General features: G+C 39.3%; 1 protein-coding gene across 1 annotated transcript in view; it reads left to right on the forward strand.

Moving 5' to 3' along the window:
* lgs (BCL9 domain-containing protein legless) overlaps positions 1-19,411 on the forward strand; it is a 402,368-nt gene extending 382,957 nt beyond the window's left edge. The window contains exon 14 of the mRNA XM_090374845.1: positions 16,758-19,411. Coding sequence (XP_090230971.1) covers positions 16,758-19,044 — 2,287 coding nt within the window. The 3' untranslated portion in view covers positions 19,045-19,411. The remainder of the gene's footprint in view (positions 1-16,757) is intronic.
* Positions 19,412-19,846: the final 435 nt, after the last annotated feature.

Below are 19,846 nucleotides of genomic sequence, written 5' to 3' on the forward strand. Positions count from 1 at the left end.
TGATTCCTTTCGTCTCAAAGGTGGTACTTGTGCATATGTCCGTTCTGATATTCCCTGTCAGAGACTTGGCAATTTGAAATCTCCTCTCTTCAATGTTCTCTGGCTTAAAATCTCTCTACCTCATTGTGTCAAATTCATCTGTTGTCTCTACCGTTCTCCCAACTCCACTAATCACTTGGAGCTCTTTGACTTCCTCTCTTTGCAACTTGACTTTCTCCAGTCCAACTTGAGTAACAGTGAAGTAATTTTCCTTGGTGATTTTAATGTTCACAACTCCAGCTGGCTTCTGTTTTCTAGTCACACCGACCCAGCAGGTCGAGATGCTGAGGCTTTTGCAATTACTAATGACCTAGCACAGATTGTCCATTTACCTACAAGAATACCGGACAATCCTAATCATACAGCCAATACGCTTGATCTTTTTCTCACAAACAACCCTTCTAAGTACACGGTCGAAGTGAGAGGTCCTTTAGGCACTTCAGATCACAACTTGGTGATTGTCTCTTCTCCAATGGAACCTTTATCTCATGGCTATGCCCAACCACGTGTTGTTTGGCATTACAAGAATGCAAAATGGGATGACCTGCGAGACTTCTTTTTTTCTTTTCCTTGGTCGAATTACTGTTTCAAAACTTCTGATGTCAACGTTTGCTCAGATCGTGTCAGTGAAATTATTCTTGCAGGAATGGAATCCTTTATCCCACACTCCACTTTAAAATCTCGTCCTTTATCTAAACCTTGGTTTTCCAATAAATGTGCTAAGGCTGTCCAAGAGAAGAATGTTGCATATCGTAATTGGCTTGTTTCTGATTCTTCAGTTTCATTTTCTCCGTACACCAAAGCTCGCAACAGTTGCAAAGCAGTTATTAACCAGTCCAAACTAGAGTTTGAACAGGCTAAGAGTAGAAAACTTGCTTCTTGCCCTAATGGTAGCCGAGCATTCTCGTCTCTTGCCAAAGCTATTGGCCGCAACTTTTGCCCATCTTTGCTCCCACCTCTGTCCAAACCAGATGGTTCTGTTGCCACTTCAGCCAAGGATAAAGCTGACCTGCTAGCATCCCATTTTTCTTCCAGCTCATGTATTAATGATCTTGGTAAAAACACCTCCCACCATTCCCAACACGCTCCATTCAATGCCTCCTGTGGTCTTCCGTCAAAAGGATATCAGAAGGATTTTGATGAATCTTGATGCTAAGAAAGCTCCAGGTCCTGATGGTATTTCTCCACTTGTTCTCAAAACCTGTGCTCCTGAACTTACTCCTATTCTTTGCCGCCTTTTTTCACTTTCTTATTCCAAAGGTGTTTTTCCTTCTGCTTGGAAATTTGCTCATATCCAGCCAGTTCCTAAAAAGGGTGACAAATCCCTCCCATCCAATTATCATCCCATTGCTATTACTTCTACTCTTTCTAAAGTAATGGAGAAATCAATTAACCGCCAACTCTTAAACTACCTAGAAACCTTCCATCTGATCAACGATCACCAGTATGGATTCTGTCAGTGTCGATCCACTGGAGATATTCTGGCTTATGTTACCCATTTATGGACTAATTCAATGGAAAGGTTCGGTGAAACACAAGTAGTTGCTCTTGACATCTCAAAGGCTTTTGATCGTGTTTGGCATAAAGGTCTTCTAAACAAGCTTCCATCTTATGGTTTGCCAACTGTTTTTAGTAATTGGTTATCCAGTTTTCTCTCTGATCACTCACTGAGGGTGATGGTAGATGGCTCTCTGTCTTCTAACTTTTCCACTAATGCCGGTGTCCCCCAAGGTTCAGTTCTTTCCCCCACTCTTTTCCTCTTGTATATCAATGACCTTCTTCCATTGACTGGAAATCCTATCCATAGTTTTGCCGATGATAGCACATTGCATTCAACTTTCCATTTTGAGAAACCTTGTCCTGCTCAATCAGCTTCAACTTCTCGAAATTCTGCTACCAATTCCTTAAATGCCGATCTTCAGGTAATTCTCCAGTGGGGCAAAGACAACTTAGTTGATTTCAACCCTTCTAAAACTCAGTCTTGTCTTATATCTCGCAAAAAGGATTCTTCAACTCCTATGCTTATCTTTAGTGACACTCCGATTTCTAGGCAAAATGATATATCTCTTTTGGGAATTACCCTGACTTCTAATCTCTCTTGGCACATGCACATTACAAATATTGCTTCCTTTGCATCTAAAAAACTTGGTTTTCTCTTTCGCTCTCGGCGTTACTTTTCTTCCAAACAGCTTTTCACTCTGTATAAATCGCAAATTCGCCCTGCCATGGAATATTGTTCCCATATCTGGGGTGGTGCCCCCAAAACCTCTCTCCGGCTTCTTGATTCCATTCAGAAGAGGGCAGTTAGGTTAATTAATGATTCATCTCTAACAGAGTCTCTCCACTTGCTTTCTCATAGACGCACTGTTTCTGCTGCATGCCTCTTCTACAGATACTTCTATGGGCACTGTTCTTCTGAATTGGCTTCTATAATTCCTGCTCTCTCTTTCAAAACAGTCCGAACACGTGCCGCCACCAGCCAACATCCATTTACTGTCCAACTTCAAACCCACAGAACCAACTTTTCATCTTCCTCATTTATTCATTCAACTGCCGTTTTCTGGAACAACCTTCCTTCATATGTATTTCCTGAAAATTACAATCTACAGAAGTTCAAGTCCAATGTCAACAAATATCTTCTTTCGTCTTCTTAACCTCAAACCCAAGCACGGTACTAAGTACTATAGGTTCTAATACCTCTCGTGTTTGGGGTTCTCATAAAAAAAAAAAAAAAAAAGGAAAACAATTCTGAAGTGGTAATTATATCTCAATCAGCACAGTTTCACATAACACGGAACAGTTTTGGTACCAGTTATCAGAGCTTTGCGAGGTATTGCTGTAATTAGTAAGTACCAATTACAGTAAGTGCCAGTTACGGTGATCACATTTGCAAATTGAATTTTGATTCTAATTAGCAAAAATTGACAAATATTATCGAGAAGCTATAATAATAAAGATATAAAGCACAAATTTACACTTTATTACCAATTATAAATATGTAAAATCCGGAACAATATTATCCACAGGTTAGCAAAATAAAAATAAATTTATACTTACATACATATCAAAGTGTTATGTTTACTATACATATTAAACATAACACTTATTTTAAATAATCACTTATTTTAGATGGCTTTAAATTATGACTACAAAGTCTATTTATAGATTTTTCAAAGACTATATTCACGATCACTTTCACCAGTTTCTTCCAACACTCTCCTCAGGATGACTAACTTCACGAGTTTGCCGTTTTGTATCTGGAATTTGTTCGGGTTCATCTTCATTTTCCTCATCCCCCTTGGCAAAATTACCAATAACAGGCTGGGCAATTTCTTCACCTCTTAAAGCTGCAGTAACTTGTAGATCATCTGTGTCCACCCAATCTTAAACTCCTGTTCACCCATGTCTTCATGAGTTTCAACATGATAAGTATCATGACTTAGTTGACCATCATGAATAATTATGATGGTCCTTGAGGTTGTCACAGACATTCTCTCAGATATGCCAGACAAGCTGTACTTGCTACCTTGGAGTCTAAAACGCTGATGGAACTGATATTCAGGCGACACTCAAGTCAAGTGGACTGAATTTCGGCTAAGTCCGGACGGTCTGTGACAGCCAAATCCTCTGCTTGCACCTTCACGATGGTGGGACTGTTAGTAATCCTGGGTATAACCTCCATGCACAAGCACATGGTGGGTAACCACCCAGGTATGAACCAAAGTAAGCAGGGGTCAAGGTGTGGTGCCAACAACACATGGAGGAATGCCGCCCCTCTAGGTTACCAGGCAGTACTAGGTGGTAGATGACTGTCATCAACCAGTGCAATACCACCACTTTGCTTATTGGAGGCTTGAAGTGGTGGAACCCATATTTAGTTTCTAGAGCTAAGTTCCGGCCAACCCTTCCCCATCTCTTCCATCATGCAGTATGATTGATGACTTTTGAGGTTATGATGAACATCGTGGCAAGATCCATTATTCCTTACATTTTGAGGGTACAACTCTAAAACGGTGTTCGCAGGCCGGCCACTAGTTAGTACACCAGACCGAACCTATTGGTAACTCTCTAGGAGGCTTCCGGATCAGATAGTGTATAATCTTGTTACCTCTACTCTGCCAGATAGTGACTGGAGGGAGTTCGAGTAGTGTGTATGTGGGGGGCATTGTCGAGGCCACGTTATGTCTAGGATCTGGGTATATTCTTACCATGTGTATGCCATATCCAAAAATTTCATTACTTTACTATTTCACACAGCACATCCCACCCACTTTTTCTTACTATTGAATACACCATGAATTGTCAAACTAATAGAGCAACCTTATCTGCGAAAAGATCTAAACCTCCCAAACACTTCCTAATTAATTTCACAAATATACGTGGTCTCAATTCTAATATCAACGATGTCCATTTCCACTTGCAGTCTGCCAAACCCCATGTACTTTTCTGACAGAATCTCAGTTATCGGTTGATTCAACTACTGCTCATCTCAGATGCCCAAATTATTCAATGTATCATTCCTTTTGCCTCAAAGGTGGTACTTGTGCATATGTCCGTTCTGATATTCCCTGTCAGAGACTTGGTAATTTGAAATCTCCTCTCTTCAATGTTCTCTGGCTTAAAATCTCTCTACCTCATTGTGTCAAATTTATCTGTTGTCTCTACTGTTCTCCCAACTCCACTAATCACTTTGAGCTCTTTGACTTCCTCTCTTTGCAACTTGACTTTCTCCAGTCCAACTATCCTAACAGCGAGGTAATTTTCCTTGGTGATTTTAATGTTCACAACTCCAGCTGGCTTCCGTTTTCTAGTCACACCGACCAAGCAGTTCGAGATGCTGAGGCTTTTGCAATTACTAATGACCTTGCTCAGATTGTTCATCTGAGGATCACAACTTGGTGATTGTCCCTTCTCCAATGGAGCTTTTATCTCATTGCTATTCCCAACCTCGTGTTGTTTGGCATTACAAGAATGCAAAACGGGATGACCTGCGAGTTTTCTTTTCTTTTCCTTGGTTGGATTACTGTTTCAAACTTTCTGATGTCAGCGTTTGCTCAGATTGTGTCAGTGAAATCATTATTGCAGGAATGGAATCCTTTATCCCACACTCTAATTTAAAATCTCGTCCTTTATCTAAACCTTGTTTTTCCAATAAATGTGCTTTTTTAAGGCTGTTCAAGAGAAGAACGTTGCATATCGTAATTGGCTTGTTTCTAATTCTTCAGATTAATTTCCTGCCTACACCAAAGCTCACAACAATTGTAAAGCAGTTATTAATCAGTCCAAACTAGGGTTTGAACAGGCTAAGAGTAGAAAACTTGCTTCTTGCCCTAATGGTAGCTAAGCATTCTGGTCTTTTGCCAAAGCTATTGGCCGCAGCTTTTGCCCATCTCTGCTCCCACCTCTGTCCAAACCAGATGGTTCTGTTGTCACTTCAGCGAAAGATAAAGCTGACCTGGTAGCATCCCATTTTTCTTCCAACTCATGTATTAATCATCTTGGTAAAACATCTCCCACCATTCCCAACATGCTCCATTCAATGCCTCCTGTGGTCTTCCGTCAAAAGGATGTCAGAAGGATTTTGATGAATCTTGATGCTAAGAAAGCTCCAGGTCCCGATGGTATTTCTCCACTTGTTCCCAAAACCTGTGCTCCTGAACTTACTCCTATTTTTTGCCGCCTTTTTTCACTTTCTTATTCCAAAGGTGTTTTTCCTTCTGCTTGGAAATTTGCTCATATCCAGCCAGTTCCTAAAAATTGTGACAAATCCCTCCCATCCAATTATTGTCCCATTGCAATTACTTCTACTCTTTCTAAAGTAATGGAGAAATCAATTAACCGCCAACTCTTAAACTACCTAGAAACCTTCTGTCTGATCAACAATCGCCAGTATGGATTCCGTCAGTGTCGATCCACTGGTGATATTCTGGCTTATGTTACCAATTTATGGACTAATTCAATGGAAAGGTTGACAATCGAGAGGCAGCTCCAATGTGCTATTAACAAAATAGAGTCCTGGTCCCTCTATAATGGATGTCGAATCTCAGTACAAAAGACAGTGGCAATACACTTCTGCAGAAAACGAAAGATGCATCCTGATCCAGAACTAAGAATAAGCAATCAACAAATTCCACTCAAACAGAGTATCCGGCTACTAGGACTAATCATGGATCAAAAATTAAATTTCCTAGAACACAAAATATCTACGTACAATGTGCTTAAAGAAATTAAACATTCTACGAGCTGTATCAGCCATGACATGGGGAGCTGATTGTTATTCACTTTTGCATGTTTATCGTGCAATGATAAGATCTAAATTAGATTATGGTTCTCCCATTTACTCCTCACTAGGAAAAGTGTGTTGAACTGGTTAGTTCCAATTCATCACAATGCATTATGTGTTGTTTCAGGAGCCTTCCGTACCTCACCTGTGTATAGTCTATACACAGAGATCCATGAAGTCCCACTCATAGACAAGTTCTTCTTATGAACTATGCTGCGAAAGTTCGAAGCCTTCCTGGACATCCAACATGGCAATATCTGTATAAACCGAAATGGGAAAATTTATATACGAACAAACCTAATATGTGCAAACCTGCAGGCATCCGACTAAAAGAAATACTCTCACAATTGAATTTAAGTATGGATAAAATCTACCAAGATACCCCCACAGCCCTTCCACAGTGGAAAATCAGTTCAGTTGACTGTGACATGGTCCTCATAAAATGGAAACAGAACAATATCCCAAGTCAATATATAAAACAGCTTCATTCCTCTTATGTAATGCAATTCTCTGACTATTCTCATCTGTACACTGATGGATCCAAGACGGCCACACACATTGGTGCTGCTGTTGTATTGCCAAACAGCATAATCTCACAGTCTCTTCCAATAGAGTGCAGTATCTTTAGTGCTGAATTGTTTGCAATAAGTCTCGCCCTAGATCACATTGCCAAAACTTCCCTTGTAAAAAGTATCATTTTCACAGACTCATTAAGTGCAATATATGCTTTACAGACAGAAGATCATCCATCTCATCCGTATGTAAGAAAAATACTTTCCATCTTATCACATCTTAGGAAAAAAAAAAACAGAGTCAGATTCACTTGGATTCCTGGACATTCTGGAATACTCGACAATGAACGTGCGGATGATGCTGCAAAACATCCGTCTAACAAAAATTCTCACTTGGATAAAATACCGCTCAATGACTTTAAAAACATCAATCGAAAAGCCTCTGAAAATATATGGATGCAGACCTGGAAATCTCAAACAAACAATAAATTATAGCAAATCAAACAACAGCAGAAATCCTGGAAATCAAGTTTTCGGTCAAACAGACACGAAGAGGTTATCCTCGCCCGGCTTCGCATCGGACACACATATTTAACACACTCTTACCTCCTAATGAAAGATGATCCTCCACAATGCCCTCAGTGTCTGACCACACTAACAGTGAAGCACATCATCATAGAATGTCCAATACCAAATTGCCTGCCAATCAGCTTTCAAATCGCATTCAAATGAGCCATTAAGCCTTGAACTCATTATGGGAGAAAATTCAAACGTCAGTGAACTCTTTTCATACCTCAGCTTAATAAACTTAACTAATCATATCTAATATGTTAAATCAGTAACAATATAACAGGAAATAACAAAACATGAATAGGCGCAATATAGCCGAAGTTGCTCTTTCGCCATTAAACCCCAAACAACAATGGAAAGGTTCGGTGAAACACAGGTAGTTGCTCTTGATATCTCAAAGGCTTTCGATCGTGTTTGGCATAAAGGTCTTCTAAACAAGCTTCCATCTTATGGTTTGCCAACTGTTTTTAGTAATTGGTTATCCAGTTTTCTCTCTGATCACTCACTGAGGGTGATGGTAGATGGCTCTCTGTCTTCTAACTTTTCCACTAATGCCGGTGTCCCCCAAGGTTCAGTTCTTTCCCCCACTCTTTTCCTCTTGTATATCAATGACCTTCTTCCATTGACTGGAAATCCTATCCATAGTTTTGCCGATGATAGCACATTGCATTCAACTTTCCATTTTGAGAAACCTTGTCCTGCTCAATCAGCTTCAACTTCTCGAAATTCTGCTACCAATTCCTTAAATGCCGATCTTCAGGTAATTCTCCAGTGGGGCAAAGACAACTTAGTTGATTTCAACCCTTCTAAAACTCAGTCTTGTCTTATATCTCGCAAAAAGGATTCTTCAACTCCTATGCTTATCTTTAGTGACACTCCGATTTCTAGGCAAAATGATATATCTCTTTTGGGAATTACCCTGACTTCTAATCTCTCTTGGCACATGCACATTACAAATATTGCTTCCTTTGCATCTAAAAAACTTGGTTTTCTCTTTCGCTCTCGGCATTACTTTTCTTCCAAACAGCTGTTCACTCTGTACAAATCGCAAATCGGCCCTGCAATGGAATATTGTTTGCACATTGTGGGAACAATATTCCATGGTAGGTGGTGCCCCAAAAACCTCTCATGGTTGGTGGTGCCCCAAAAACCTTCTCACGCTTCTTGATTCCATTCAGAAGAGGGCAGTTAGGTTAATTAATGACTCCTCTCTAACAGATTCTCTCCACTCGCTGTCTCATAGATGTACTGTTTCTACTGCATGCCTCTTCTACAGATACTTACATTGGCACTGTTCTTCTGAATTGGCTTCTATAATTCCCGCTCTTTCCTTCAAAACAGTCCGAACACGTGCAGCCACCAGCCAACATCCATTTACTGTCCAACTTCAAACTCACGGAACCAACTTTTCATCTTCCTCATTTATTCATTCAACTGCTGTTTTCTGAAACAACCTTCCTTCATACGTGGAGGTGCCTCCATAGCCAGGTGGGCAGGAGCAGCAGTGCGTAGCACACGCTTCTTGATTAGACCGGGGTTCGAGCCCGTGAACACCAAATACGGAGGATGTGGAAAGGTCAGGGAATGACCACCGCATATCGCCGGAGCAATATGGCCTTAGTTGCTAATGCTCCTAAAAACCAAACAACAACAACAACAACCTTATATGTATTTCTTGAAAATGACAGTCTACAGAAATTAAAGTCCAATATCAACAAATATCTTCTTTTGTCTTCTCAACCTCCAACCCAAGCATGATACTAAGTACTATAGGTTCTAATACCTGCCGTGTTTGAGGTTTATATAAAAAAAAATAATAATAAAAAAAAATTAATCCACATTTTTTTGAAACAGTTGCTAATGCAGGTTTCGGAAAGTTCATTCCAGGCACTCATACCAGAAGCATACCTAAAAAAAAAAAAAACTTTACATATGCTTCTGGTGGCTGCAGAATCACTTTGCTAGGTGTATTAAGTCCAAGGGAAGTACTTTTAAGGAGATATGATGCTAAATTAGGTATGTTAAATGCATCTGTATTTTTAAATACATTCTCATAAATTTTAGATAGCAAATTTATCGAATGATGTTCCCAAACCTTCATCTATGGACTGGATGTTTCTTCGCCTCATATCTGATCTATAAAAGGTCTTAAAGGTTTTTATTATTCCCTGGTCGAGAGGTTGAATCAGTGATGTGGTATTCAAAGGTAGAAAAACTAATTCAATGTCAATGGTCAACCAATCTATGTTAAGTGGACCAATCTGATTCATTCTTTTCCTTCTAGAATTATCATAACTAAAGAACTCTTTGCTGTCTTTCTTTGCATCTTTGCCAAAGATTTCTCGTAATCTGCCTTCGCCTGCCTAACCTTCTTTTCTGACTTGATTACAGACAAGCTTATATCTCTCATAGGCTTGTGTCACCTGATAATTTATATGGATCCCATACATTTTTTCTTCCCTGCCACGAGCCTCATTAATTCATCTGGCCTGAACCTTGAACAGTAATTCTTAGTTGAAATGAAAAGCCCAGTAGCCTCCAAGATTATGTCCTTGAAAGACTTCCCATTTAGAATTGAACATTGGTAACATCATCAGTTGATCCCACTGTACAGAATTTAAAAACTGTCTGAGACCCCTGTCTCAATAATCCTTCCCTTTAGCCTTGATGGTAGTTATATCTTTAAGTAATTCCCATATCAGTACATTGTGATCACTGTCACCCAGTTGTTCCTTTATCTGCAGGTTCTTAATGCATGAATAATCACTGCTGATAATCAGATCAAGAGTATTACTCCCTCTGGTTACTTCTCGAAAGAAGTAACCAGAAATAATTCCAAAAAAGTCTTGCGAGTGACCAACCCACAAGTTCCAGTCAATATCTGAAAAGTTAAAATCCCCCATTATAAAACATTCTGATTTACTGGCCCACTCTATTTCTCTGCATAATTGCTCATTATACTCATCAGATTCATTAGGCCTATAACACACAGACACACACTCTCATTTTTCCTTTCCCAGTGCTTATTTCACACCAAACAGACTCAACATTTATTGTCTACCAACATCAATTGGATGCACTTCCTTGGATTTTATGTGTTTCTTAACTAACATCATAATTCCTCCTTCCTGTCCTGTCTATCCTTTCTGTACACATTGTACTCCCCAAATTCCAATTCTGCACTGCTTATATCTGTGTGACACAACGTCTCTGATATCCCAACAATATCTGCCTTTGATGTCTTGACTAGCACTTCAAGCTCATCAAATTTATTAACTATACTCCTAGCATTGGTATACATGCACGTGTTCCTACTCTTAGTTACCCTAACACAACCCATGTATTTACTTGTTCCACTATGACTCCCAGTAGTCCTGTAAATCTCCATTACCTTGCTTTCCAGGCTGCTTCTCATTCTAATAGAAGCAGTGCAAGAATCACTTTTGCTACTGTTAACCTTTTAGTCTGTGTATCCCCCCAAAGCTAGCAGTTTTCCGACCAACCTAGCACTGCCTCGATAGCATCCACAAATATTCTTGCACTCTTTCTATTTAAGTGTACCCCACCCCTATAGAAGCAGTCTCTCCTGTCAACAAGCACAGACCAGGCTGAAAAAAATTCTACCCCTTGAGCCTTGCACTGTTTCTTCAGGGTCGAATTGATTGACAAGGCTCTCATCATATACTCCCTCCTATCGTGTCTGTGCTGAATTGCAGACACTTTCACATCCAACCCTAACTTGCAACTTTTTTTCAACATTGACCTGTACTTGTTGAGTAAATCTGCAGATCTCTTACTCTTAATGTCATTAGTTCCAACGTGTACAACAATAATCACCTTTTGTGCCCTTAAAAGATGATATCTGCTCTACAACGTCATCAACTTTTGCCCCTGGCAGATATACCCTGGTCCTGTTCCACCTATCCTTCTTGCATAGTATATTTCCAGTCTCCCTGATAATAGAGTCATCAGCAGTAACTGGTTCCTTTGGGACCAGTGCATTCTGCCTTGGAGATTGCCTCTCTGTTGCCTAATGCACAGGAGTGAGCTCTGCCTTTGAGCTGGGAAGCTGAGAGCTTGATGGGCCCCTCATATTAATTTCTTCGATTTGCAGAACTTAAGATTTTCTTGGTAACAGCAACCATTTGTTCCATTTACCAGTCTCATTGCCTTTCTCTGAACTCGTTCCAGCAGCTCTACATCCTTCCTAAAATTAGCCTCCCTACTTGCATTCAGTACTCAGTGTGGTCTGACCATTGCTTTATACATATATGGATAATCACCTCCTTATTACTGCTAGCAAATTCCTGTATATCATTGACAAGACACCATGAGCTACTCTTGCCACCTGTCTGCACTGCTCAGCAAATTCATATCTGACTGCACAATATCCCCCTGGTCCTTTTCATTCTCTTCTACCCTGTGTAGTACTACACAGTTGGTATTTTACTCTGCAGTTAGTGCTACCCATATGCAGTACTTTACATTCGTCAATATTAAACTTCAGTTGCCACCTCTCAGCCCATCTGATCAACTTTTCTAGATCCTGTTGCATTAGGATATTGTTATTAACAACCATGCCAACCTTTGTATCATCTGCATCTTGGACATTAACCCTGATATACCTTCATCAATATTATTGATAAATACAGAAGACAACAAGATGCCCAACACTGAACCCTGGCGGGACTCACTAATAACATTAGTCCGCGAAGAGCAGTGTCCATCGATTCCTACTCTCCGTCTTCTCCCATTCAAACATCCCTTTATCCATAGCAGGGCGCCTCTGTAGCCAGGTGGGCAGGTCAGGTGCCATGTTCCTCAATAGTTCATCTAAAATTCAAATTCTAAAATATAATTCTGAACCTGTAATGTAATAGACATTTAAATTTATAAGTTGTACTGTTTCTGATGTATAGGATACACTAAGTGCACCAGTTGGAGGGCTGAAAAAGGAAAATGTTCTCCTATACTGGCGGCAATACTATTCTGTCACGTCACCCTCAAAGTATCTTTTTTGAGATTTGAAATGACAAATCCAGCTTCTGAGCTACTTCTGCTGTAAGGAACTTTCATTTGTGATTTTATATCCCATTTCTGAATCACTAAAATAGATAGCAAATTAAAGAAACCTACAAAATTTAAAAGCACATATAGGTCTGAGTATATTTTGTCAGAAAACTGTAACTCATCTAAAGTAAGTCTAATGTTCCTCAGTTCGAAATGTGTAAAATATTGTGTATATGCAAAGTTGAGTATTTTGATAAGTGTTATGCAGTAAAAAGTCTAAATTGGTGTGGGATTTTTATACAAGAAAATGTTTTTGATTTATAAGTACCCTTTTTATGTAACCTTTTCATTAATTATTCTGTATTGCAGAATAATTAATGAAATAAAGAGACACAGTGCAACCTCGATAAAATGTGGCTGTCAGGCACAACTTTAACGCCTGTGGTATAAGTGAAGCATGTCGTAGCTAAAAATAAAATTTAATAAGTGGTTTGTTTTTGTTTTTTTTATCATTATACAATGACTAAATGACCACCTATCAAGCATATTTTTATATAAGCAAATTTCATTTTCACATGTTTTTTCCTTTAGTTTTACTACTTTGCCGTGAGTGGAAAAAATGGGCCGTGTTTTTTATGACAAATGTGCTCTTACTGTAGTTTCTATAATAATGCTGTACTTAAAATAAAAATATTAAACAGCAATGCTTCATATGCTTTAAAAATAAAATTTCAAAATTGCAATTTCTTAAATGATCCCCTGCTTCCAAATGAAATATGTTTGCAGGAAATCCAGTTTACAGTATAATGCATAAATGAATTGATGGCTGGAACAACGTTGGATGTGACTATTTTGGCAAAGTCTTTTTTTTGTGGAATAACATTGGTTGTGACTTGCTGAATCAAAATGTGTAAAGTTTTAGTTCTCAAACTCACCGGTAGATAGTGATAAATCGGTTTAAAGAGCGCATGTCTTGATTTCAGGTTGTGGAGCAACGTTGGATGTGTAACAGTGAGCCAGAGGTTACAATTCATTTTGGTTTCAGTTCTGTCAAGTTTGTTGCTAAAATGCAGGTATCTAATAGTGATTTAGACAGTATTAACAATCGTAAACGGGTGTTGAACATTGCGGAGTGGAAAGACAAAAAGCGTAAATGTTTGAAAGACAGTGGTAAAAGTTGCGTGAATCGGCGTACGGGAAAAGTTGTTCCAGATAAAAAGCCACCATCCAGTCCTCGAGGTTGTTTACCAAAGTGCAAGAAGTCAGGGTGCAGTGACCTCACCCTTCCATGGGTCCTTGATTTATTCCGACAGTTTCACGAGGTAAGTTACAATGAACAAACCCTTTTGCTGCTCAAGTTAATTACCTTACGAGAGCCAAAAAGAAGACGTCCAAATAAAACAGATTCGACTTCAACACAATTGGCTGGTTTTGATTATAGTCTCAATGGGAAGCCTGTTTGCCAGAAGACATTTTGCAACGCATTTACTATTTCCCTGAGACGAGTACAGGTATTACAACAAAAAATGAAAGACGGGGAGGTCGCACCGAAAGATAAAAGGGGATTGCATTTCGGCCGTCCACATGCTGTTGATGCAGCTGTAAACTCAAATATCAGAGAGCATATTGCTTCTTTCCCAACTGAAGTTAGTCACTACAGTAGAAATGCTTCATCAAAACGTTTTTTGAGCCCTGACTTAAACTTAACTAAAATGTATCGCCTATTTCAAGAAAAGTACCCTGACAGTCCTGCAAATTCCACAAAGTACAGAAAAATTTTCAAAAGAGAGTTCAATTTGCGATTTGGTGCACCGCGGTCAGATACTTGCAAACAGTGCGATAAAAACTGTGCCCGCCTGATCCTAGCTCACAACGAAGAAGAGCGGAATAAGATTGAACAAGAAAGTCTTATTCATCACAAGAAGGCTGACCAAGCATATAAAACCCTTGCCAATGATTCAAAAAATGCGAATTTCGTCACACTTTGCATTGACTTGCAACAGATTTTATTTACGCCCATGTTAACGCACTCTGATATTTACTATCAGCGCCAATATTCGACGTACAACTTGTGCATCCACAATATGACAGAAAATCAGGCTAACATGCTCTTATGGCATGAAAGCTTAGCCAAGCGTGGATCTAAAGAAATTGGATCGTGCATATTAAAATATGTGACCTCATCATACCAGCCTCTACCCATTGGCCAAGAAAGAAAACTGATTGTGTGGTCTGATCGCTGCACAGGTCAGAATAACAACTGGAACATCATTAAGTTGTACCGGTACTTGATATCATTACGTTACTTCACTGAGATACATCAAAAATTTTTAATCACGGGGCACAGTTTTTTGCCCTGTGACAGGGACTTTGCACTTATTGAGCGTGCTAAAAAAAGGCCAAACCTCTTGTCCCTTCAGACTGGAAGTCAGTCATTGCAAATGCCAAGATAAACAGACCTTTCATGATCATTGAAATGAGCCAGGCCGACTTCAAAGATCTCAACTATATTGCCCCCAGAAAAATCAAGACAGAAATGAAGATCATTCAGTACGTGTGGTTGAAGATGACTGCAGATGACCCAGTTACTCTCAACTTAAGAGAGACACACAACACGTTGAGGCCATGGCACCATGACCCTGTTTTCCCAGCGAAACCAAAGGTGATTAAGTACTGTGAACTACCACTATTATACTTAGCCCCTCTTCCAATCTCGAAAGGGAAAAAGAAAGATCTTATGGACATGACAAAATACCTAATGGACCCTACACACCGCGAGTTTTATGAAAATATTCCAAGTGCATGAGAATATCCGATTTTAATGTTTGGATCTGATGTGTGTGCTATTTCTGATTTTTAATTTTAATTTTTTAAATTTCATTTCACTTGATTCGATGTTTTTTTATCGAATTCTAATGTAAGTGTTCAATGTAATTGTGGACAATATTAAACTTTCCTCTGTGTTTTTATTAAAAATTTCAAAAAAAAAAAAAAAAAAAATTCTATTTCTTTTTTTTCCCTTTGTTGGAAAATGTTTATTACAATGGAACAACGTTGGATGTGAGATTTCCTTGACAACTATGTAGCTTTTATTGTGTTCCCATTAAATTGGCTCTCCTGTAAAATTTGCAATTTGTAACATCCAACGTTGTTCCAGCCACCAATACAAATAGGAAATAAGAAACAACTTAGCCACATAATCTGTTGGCTACTATAGCTGAGTGCTCGTATATGAGGATTTAAAAAAACAAAAATTAAAAAAGAAACCCTTGTTTTTAATACCAGGTATCTCTTGAAGCAGCAATTAAGGTATTTCTGGAAATATTGCTTAGGATTTTCCATAGAAAATAGTGTAATATAGTTGGGTTATCTGGATCAGGCCATGGGATACCCCCCCCCCCCCCCAACACAAATGAAGTTTACAGTACTGCAGTATGATTATCTAGAACACTACCCAAAGTCAGTAACAATAATGGTCAGTAAATTCCTTTAGCAGTTTTTGTCATTCTAAATGTGATTTCATTGTTGAAAGCAGTGTCACCTGCCATTTACAAAAAATTTATAATGAATATGTTACAAATATGGTAGTTAGTTCTCCTCTGACAATAAACATCTAGTTTTGCGAGTTTTGTGTGTGCAGTTAACCATTTAAGTTGTGTATTTTTATTGCACCTATGATTGAGGCAATGCACAGTAGAAACTGAGATCTACGTAATTACTCTTGGATAAGTGCTGTTATAAAATTTTAATCATCTAATTGAGGGAATATACCACAATAGAGAATACAATAGCTTAGTAGTTTACACTTTGGAATCCATTGCAGTAACTGGTTCTACTCTGTGAAGTATGGAGTTTGGCTCTACTGTTGTCTGTTTTGAAATTTGTTTTTCCATAAAGGTGCATCTTTTTTTTTTTTTTTTTTTTTTTAAGTTCTTTCTAGGGGACATGATCACATTCATGTTATATCCAAAACAAGGGTTAACTAGACGTGATATATCAAGGCTGCACTATATTTTTAACAGTGCTTTATACAGGTTGATTTGTATAACACACTTAGCGCTATCTTTTACCAAAAAATCAGATCAGCTATTTTACACTGATTTTTTTTTTTTTTTTTTAAATTAATATTTTTAAAATGTTTCACCCAATCATGTATTATGTGCATTTGTATGATTAAGGGAACTTTCACTATAAATTCTCAATCTTTTTTAAGAAATTTTCACTGAATGTAATCTGCTCAAGTTTCCTGAAATTCCTTATTGTAGTGTAATAATTTTTTTATTACACTACAATAAGGAATGTTTTACAATTATGTTTTAACTCATTTTTTTTCTCTCCTTTAGCATACCTTCTGCTATGGAAATGGGTCCAGTTACCCATCACCAGTTTCCTGATGGTTCTCATGCTCATTTTCCTAATCCAGCTGGAAGTTGTCCTCCTGCTCTTGATGGTGCTCATGAAAATATTCCTCCCCATTATTCAGCTTCTAGCAGTATGGAAGGAGGACCCCGAAGGTTTCCTGTTCCTATGCCACAAATGGTTGGGTTTGATGCTGGACATCGTCATCTGGCTCCTGCATCACAGACTATGGAAGGTCCCATGCCCAGGTTTCCTGGATCCCAGAGTTATGATGGAATGCCTCGCATGCCAGGTCCAGGCATTGAAGGACCGGTCCCAAGATTTCCTGGCCAGTCACCACAAGGTCCATCATATGGGTCATCTCAGATGCCTAATGCAATGGAAAACGTTCGTTTTACAGGTGCAGCAAATAGTGCTGAATCCTTGCAGAGGTTCCGTGGTCCTAGTCCTCATAGTGCTATGGATATTATGCATTCAAGGTTTCTTGGTACTAGCCCACATATGCCAGTTAGTGAAAATGTTCCATCTGGTACTCAGTTTGGACCTATGGTATCAGAAGCAATGGCTCAGTCTTATTCCAGTCCAGTACAAACTGGTCTGTCAGGTCCTGGTGCTAATGCATGTGTTGGTCCAAATTTTGCTACTGGAGGAAATGGAATAGGTCATACCCATCTACAGAACCTTCAGAAGATGACACCACCCTTTGATATGGTACCAGCCACAAAAATGCCATCTGATGTCATACCACCTATGGGACCCGGTCCGGGAGGGGGAGGAGGAACAATTCAGCCATACAGTGATGCAGTATCTGGTGGTCCTCTACAGTCTTCATCTCAGCCACCTCCTTCTCAGAGGTTGACACATTTTGACCCAATTGCTTCCATGGCAGCAATGAGTGAATCAACAGTACCATTAGTAACAACAGCTGGTGGCTCTCAGAGTATGATGACATCCACAATGAATATGTCTAGTATGCAAGTGGCTAGTAATGCAGTAGTAAACAATCAACCAAATGTAGTGAACTTTCATACAAATATGCAGTCTATGCAAGGAGTTCACCAGAGCAGTGGTGGTGGTGGTGGTGGTAGTGGAAGTGGCATGCACAGTCATCAGTACAACATGGCTAGCCAAATGGCTCACAACCTTGGTGGAGGACCACAGACTGTAAACAATACTTATGTAAATGCCACCATGTCAATACAGCAGCTCAATATTCAAAATGTTACAACATCAACATACAATGCCGGAATTCATGGACCTCCCATGCACCCACATAATCCTGTGATGCATCAGCAGAGTGGTCCAGGATCAGGAGCACACACAGTCAGTTCTTCAGTCACTACAAACCATCCAATAATGCACAGTGCTGTTTCCCCGAAGTCAGCAAATGTAACTATGGGTATGGGTGGACCTACACCTCGTGTTGGTCCTCAGCAGTATCCTGGCCAGCCAATTGGTGCACAGAGGAGTGCTGCAATGGGTGGTGCTATGGGTCCAGGCATGATGCCTCGTGCACCTGGTGCTATAGCCCCTTTCAACAGTGCAAACATCCAAGTGAAAGCCAGTGCACCAAATACTATTCAGTACTTGCCTGCAAGGCCTCAAAATGCTGCTCCTGCTCCTAATAGGCCTCCCAGTCTAGAGTTCCTACAAAGATTTGCAGCTCCCTTAACTAATTTGGACAATAAAGTTCCAACGCACAATTTACAGTATTTTCCCAGTGCTGGTGGAAATACTACACCTACAGGTCCCAATATGGCTTCTTCTATAACTCCAGCAACTCCTGGAACATTAGGTGCTACCATGATTGCTGGGCAACGACCAATTGGTATGGGAGTAGTTCCAATGATACGAGGTCCTGGTCCAAATGTTGGTGTTTCTCAGACTGGTAACCAGGTGTATGCAGGATTCACAGGAAGTGATTCTCCCATGTTTGTTCGACCTCCAGGATCAACAAATAGTTCAGTGACTAATCAGATGATATCAATGAATGCCATGGGTGCTGGACAAGGGACAGGCATCTTTCCAAATAAACAAATGCCTATACCTCTTTCAGGAATGGCTCCTGATGCAACCCAGCCATTACCTCCCTCAATGGGCCAGTCATTCAATTATAAACAGTCACCTTTTTATGGCCCAACAACTGCAGACCCTAACTATGCAGTGCAGTTTCATAACTTCCAGCAACAGCTGTATGCCACAAATACTCGGAGTCAGATGAATTCACAGAACAATTTAACTTCTGGGCAGAGCTTCTTTGGACCCAAATGATTTCAGGTGCTCTGCATATGTATGTATGCATGTTTGTATGTATGTGTGTGTGATACTGTGTTCTTAGAAGGTTAATGCCACTTGGTGGTGTGATGGTGACTGAAATCTGTACTGCAGTTAGAAGCAGTCAGTTTTACTGCCCAATGTTCCTGCCAGAATGGCACACATTACTTCATAGTGTTACTGTGAAATAGACAGCAGTCACATAATACCCAGAATTGTATATAGTCCTCAAGCAGTATCTGTGTCAAGTCACAGTTTGTACAGGCTTTCTTTGTAAATAACTTCTATATTGCCAACAGTCTGTGAATGCTCATCTCTATTTCTCTTTTTCAAGTGTTTGTTACCGAAAGAATGTTGTTGTTGACCAGCTTAGAGTAGGGTGTGACAGCTCTGCTCAAACAGCCTGAATCTTTCAGGCTATAGCACAAGTCTCAGAAGAACATTTTTTTTTTTTTTCATAGTTTAGTGTGGACTAAACTAAGATTTATAGAAGTTGCATAATAGCTACATGACTTTTGTAGACATCAAGAATGCAGAAATATTTTGCCAAATTTTACACACCAATCATAAACAAGGTGGATGTTTTTATTTTAAGTGGAAGTCAAGTTTTAGTGGTGCCATGATATTTTTGATGTCTGAGAATACTCTTATTTCCCAAACCTGAACTTACCACAAAATGTTGTAATATTATTTACTTTAGTGATAATTTTTTTTTTTTTTTTTTTTAACTCTACACCCTTGTCTGTGCCATGTGTGACAAATTTTGTCACAATGTTTATTTTGTAGTTTGTACATAAAT

This window comes from Mastigoproctus giganteus, chromosome 5 (assembly GCF_048544385.1).
Source record: "Mastigoproctus giganteus isolate SK-2022 chromosome 5, ASM4854438v1, whole genome shotgun sequence".
NCBI lineage: Eukaryota > Metazoa > Arthropoda > Arachnida > Uropygi > Thelyphonidae > Mastigoproctus > Mastigoproctus giganteus.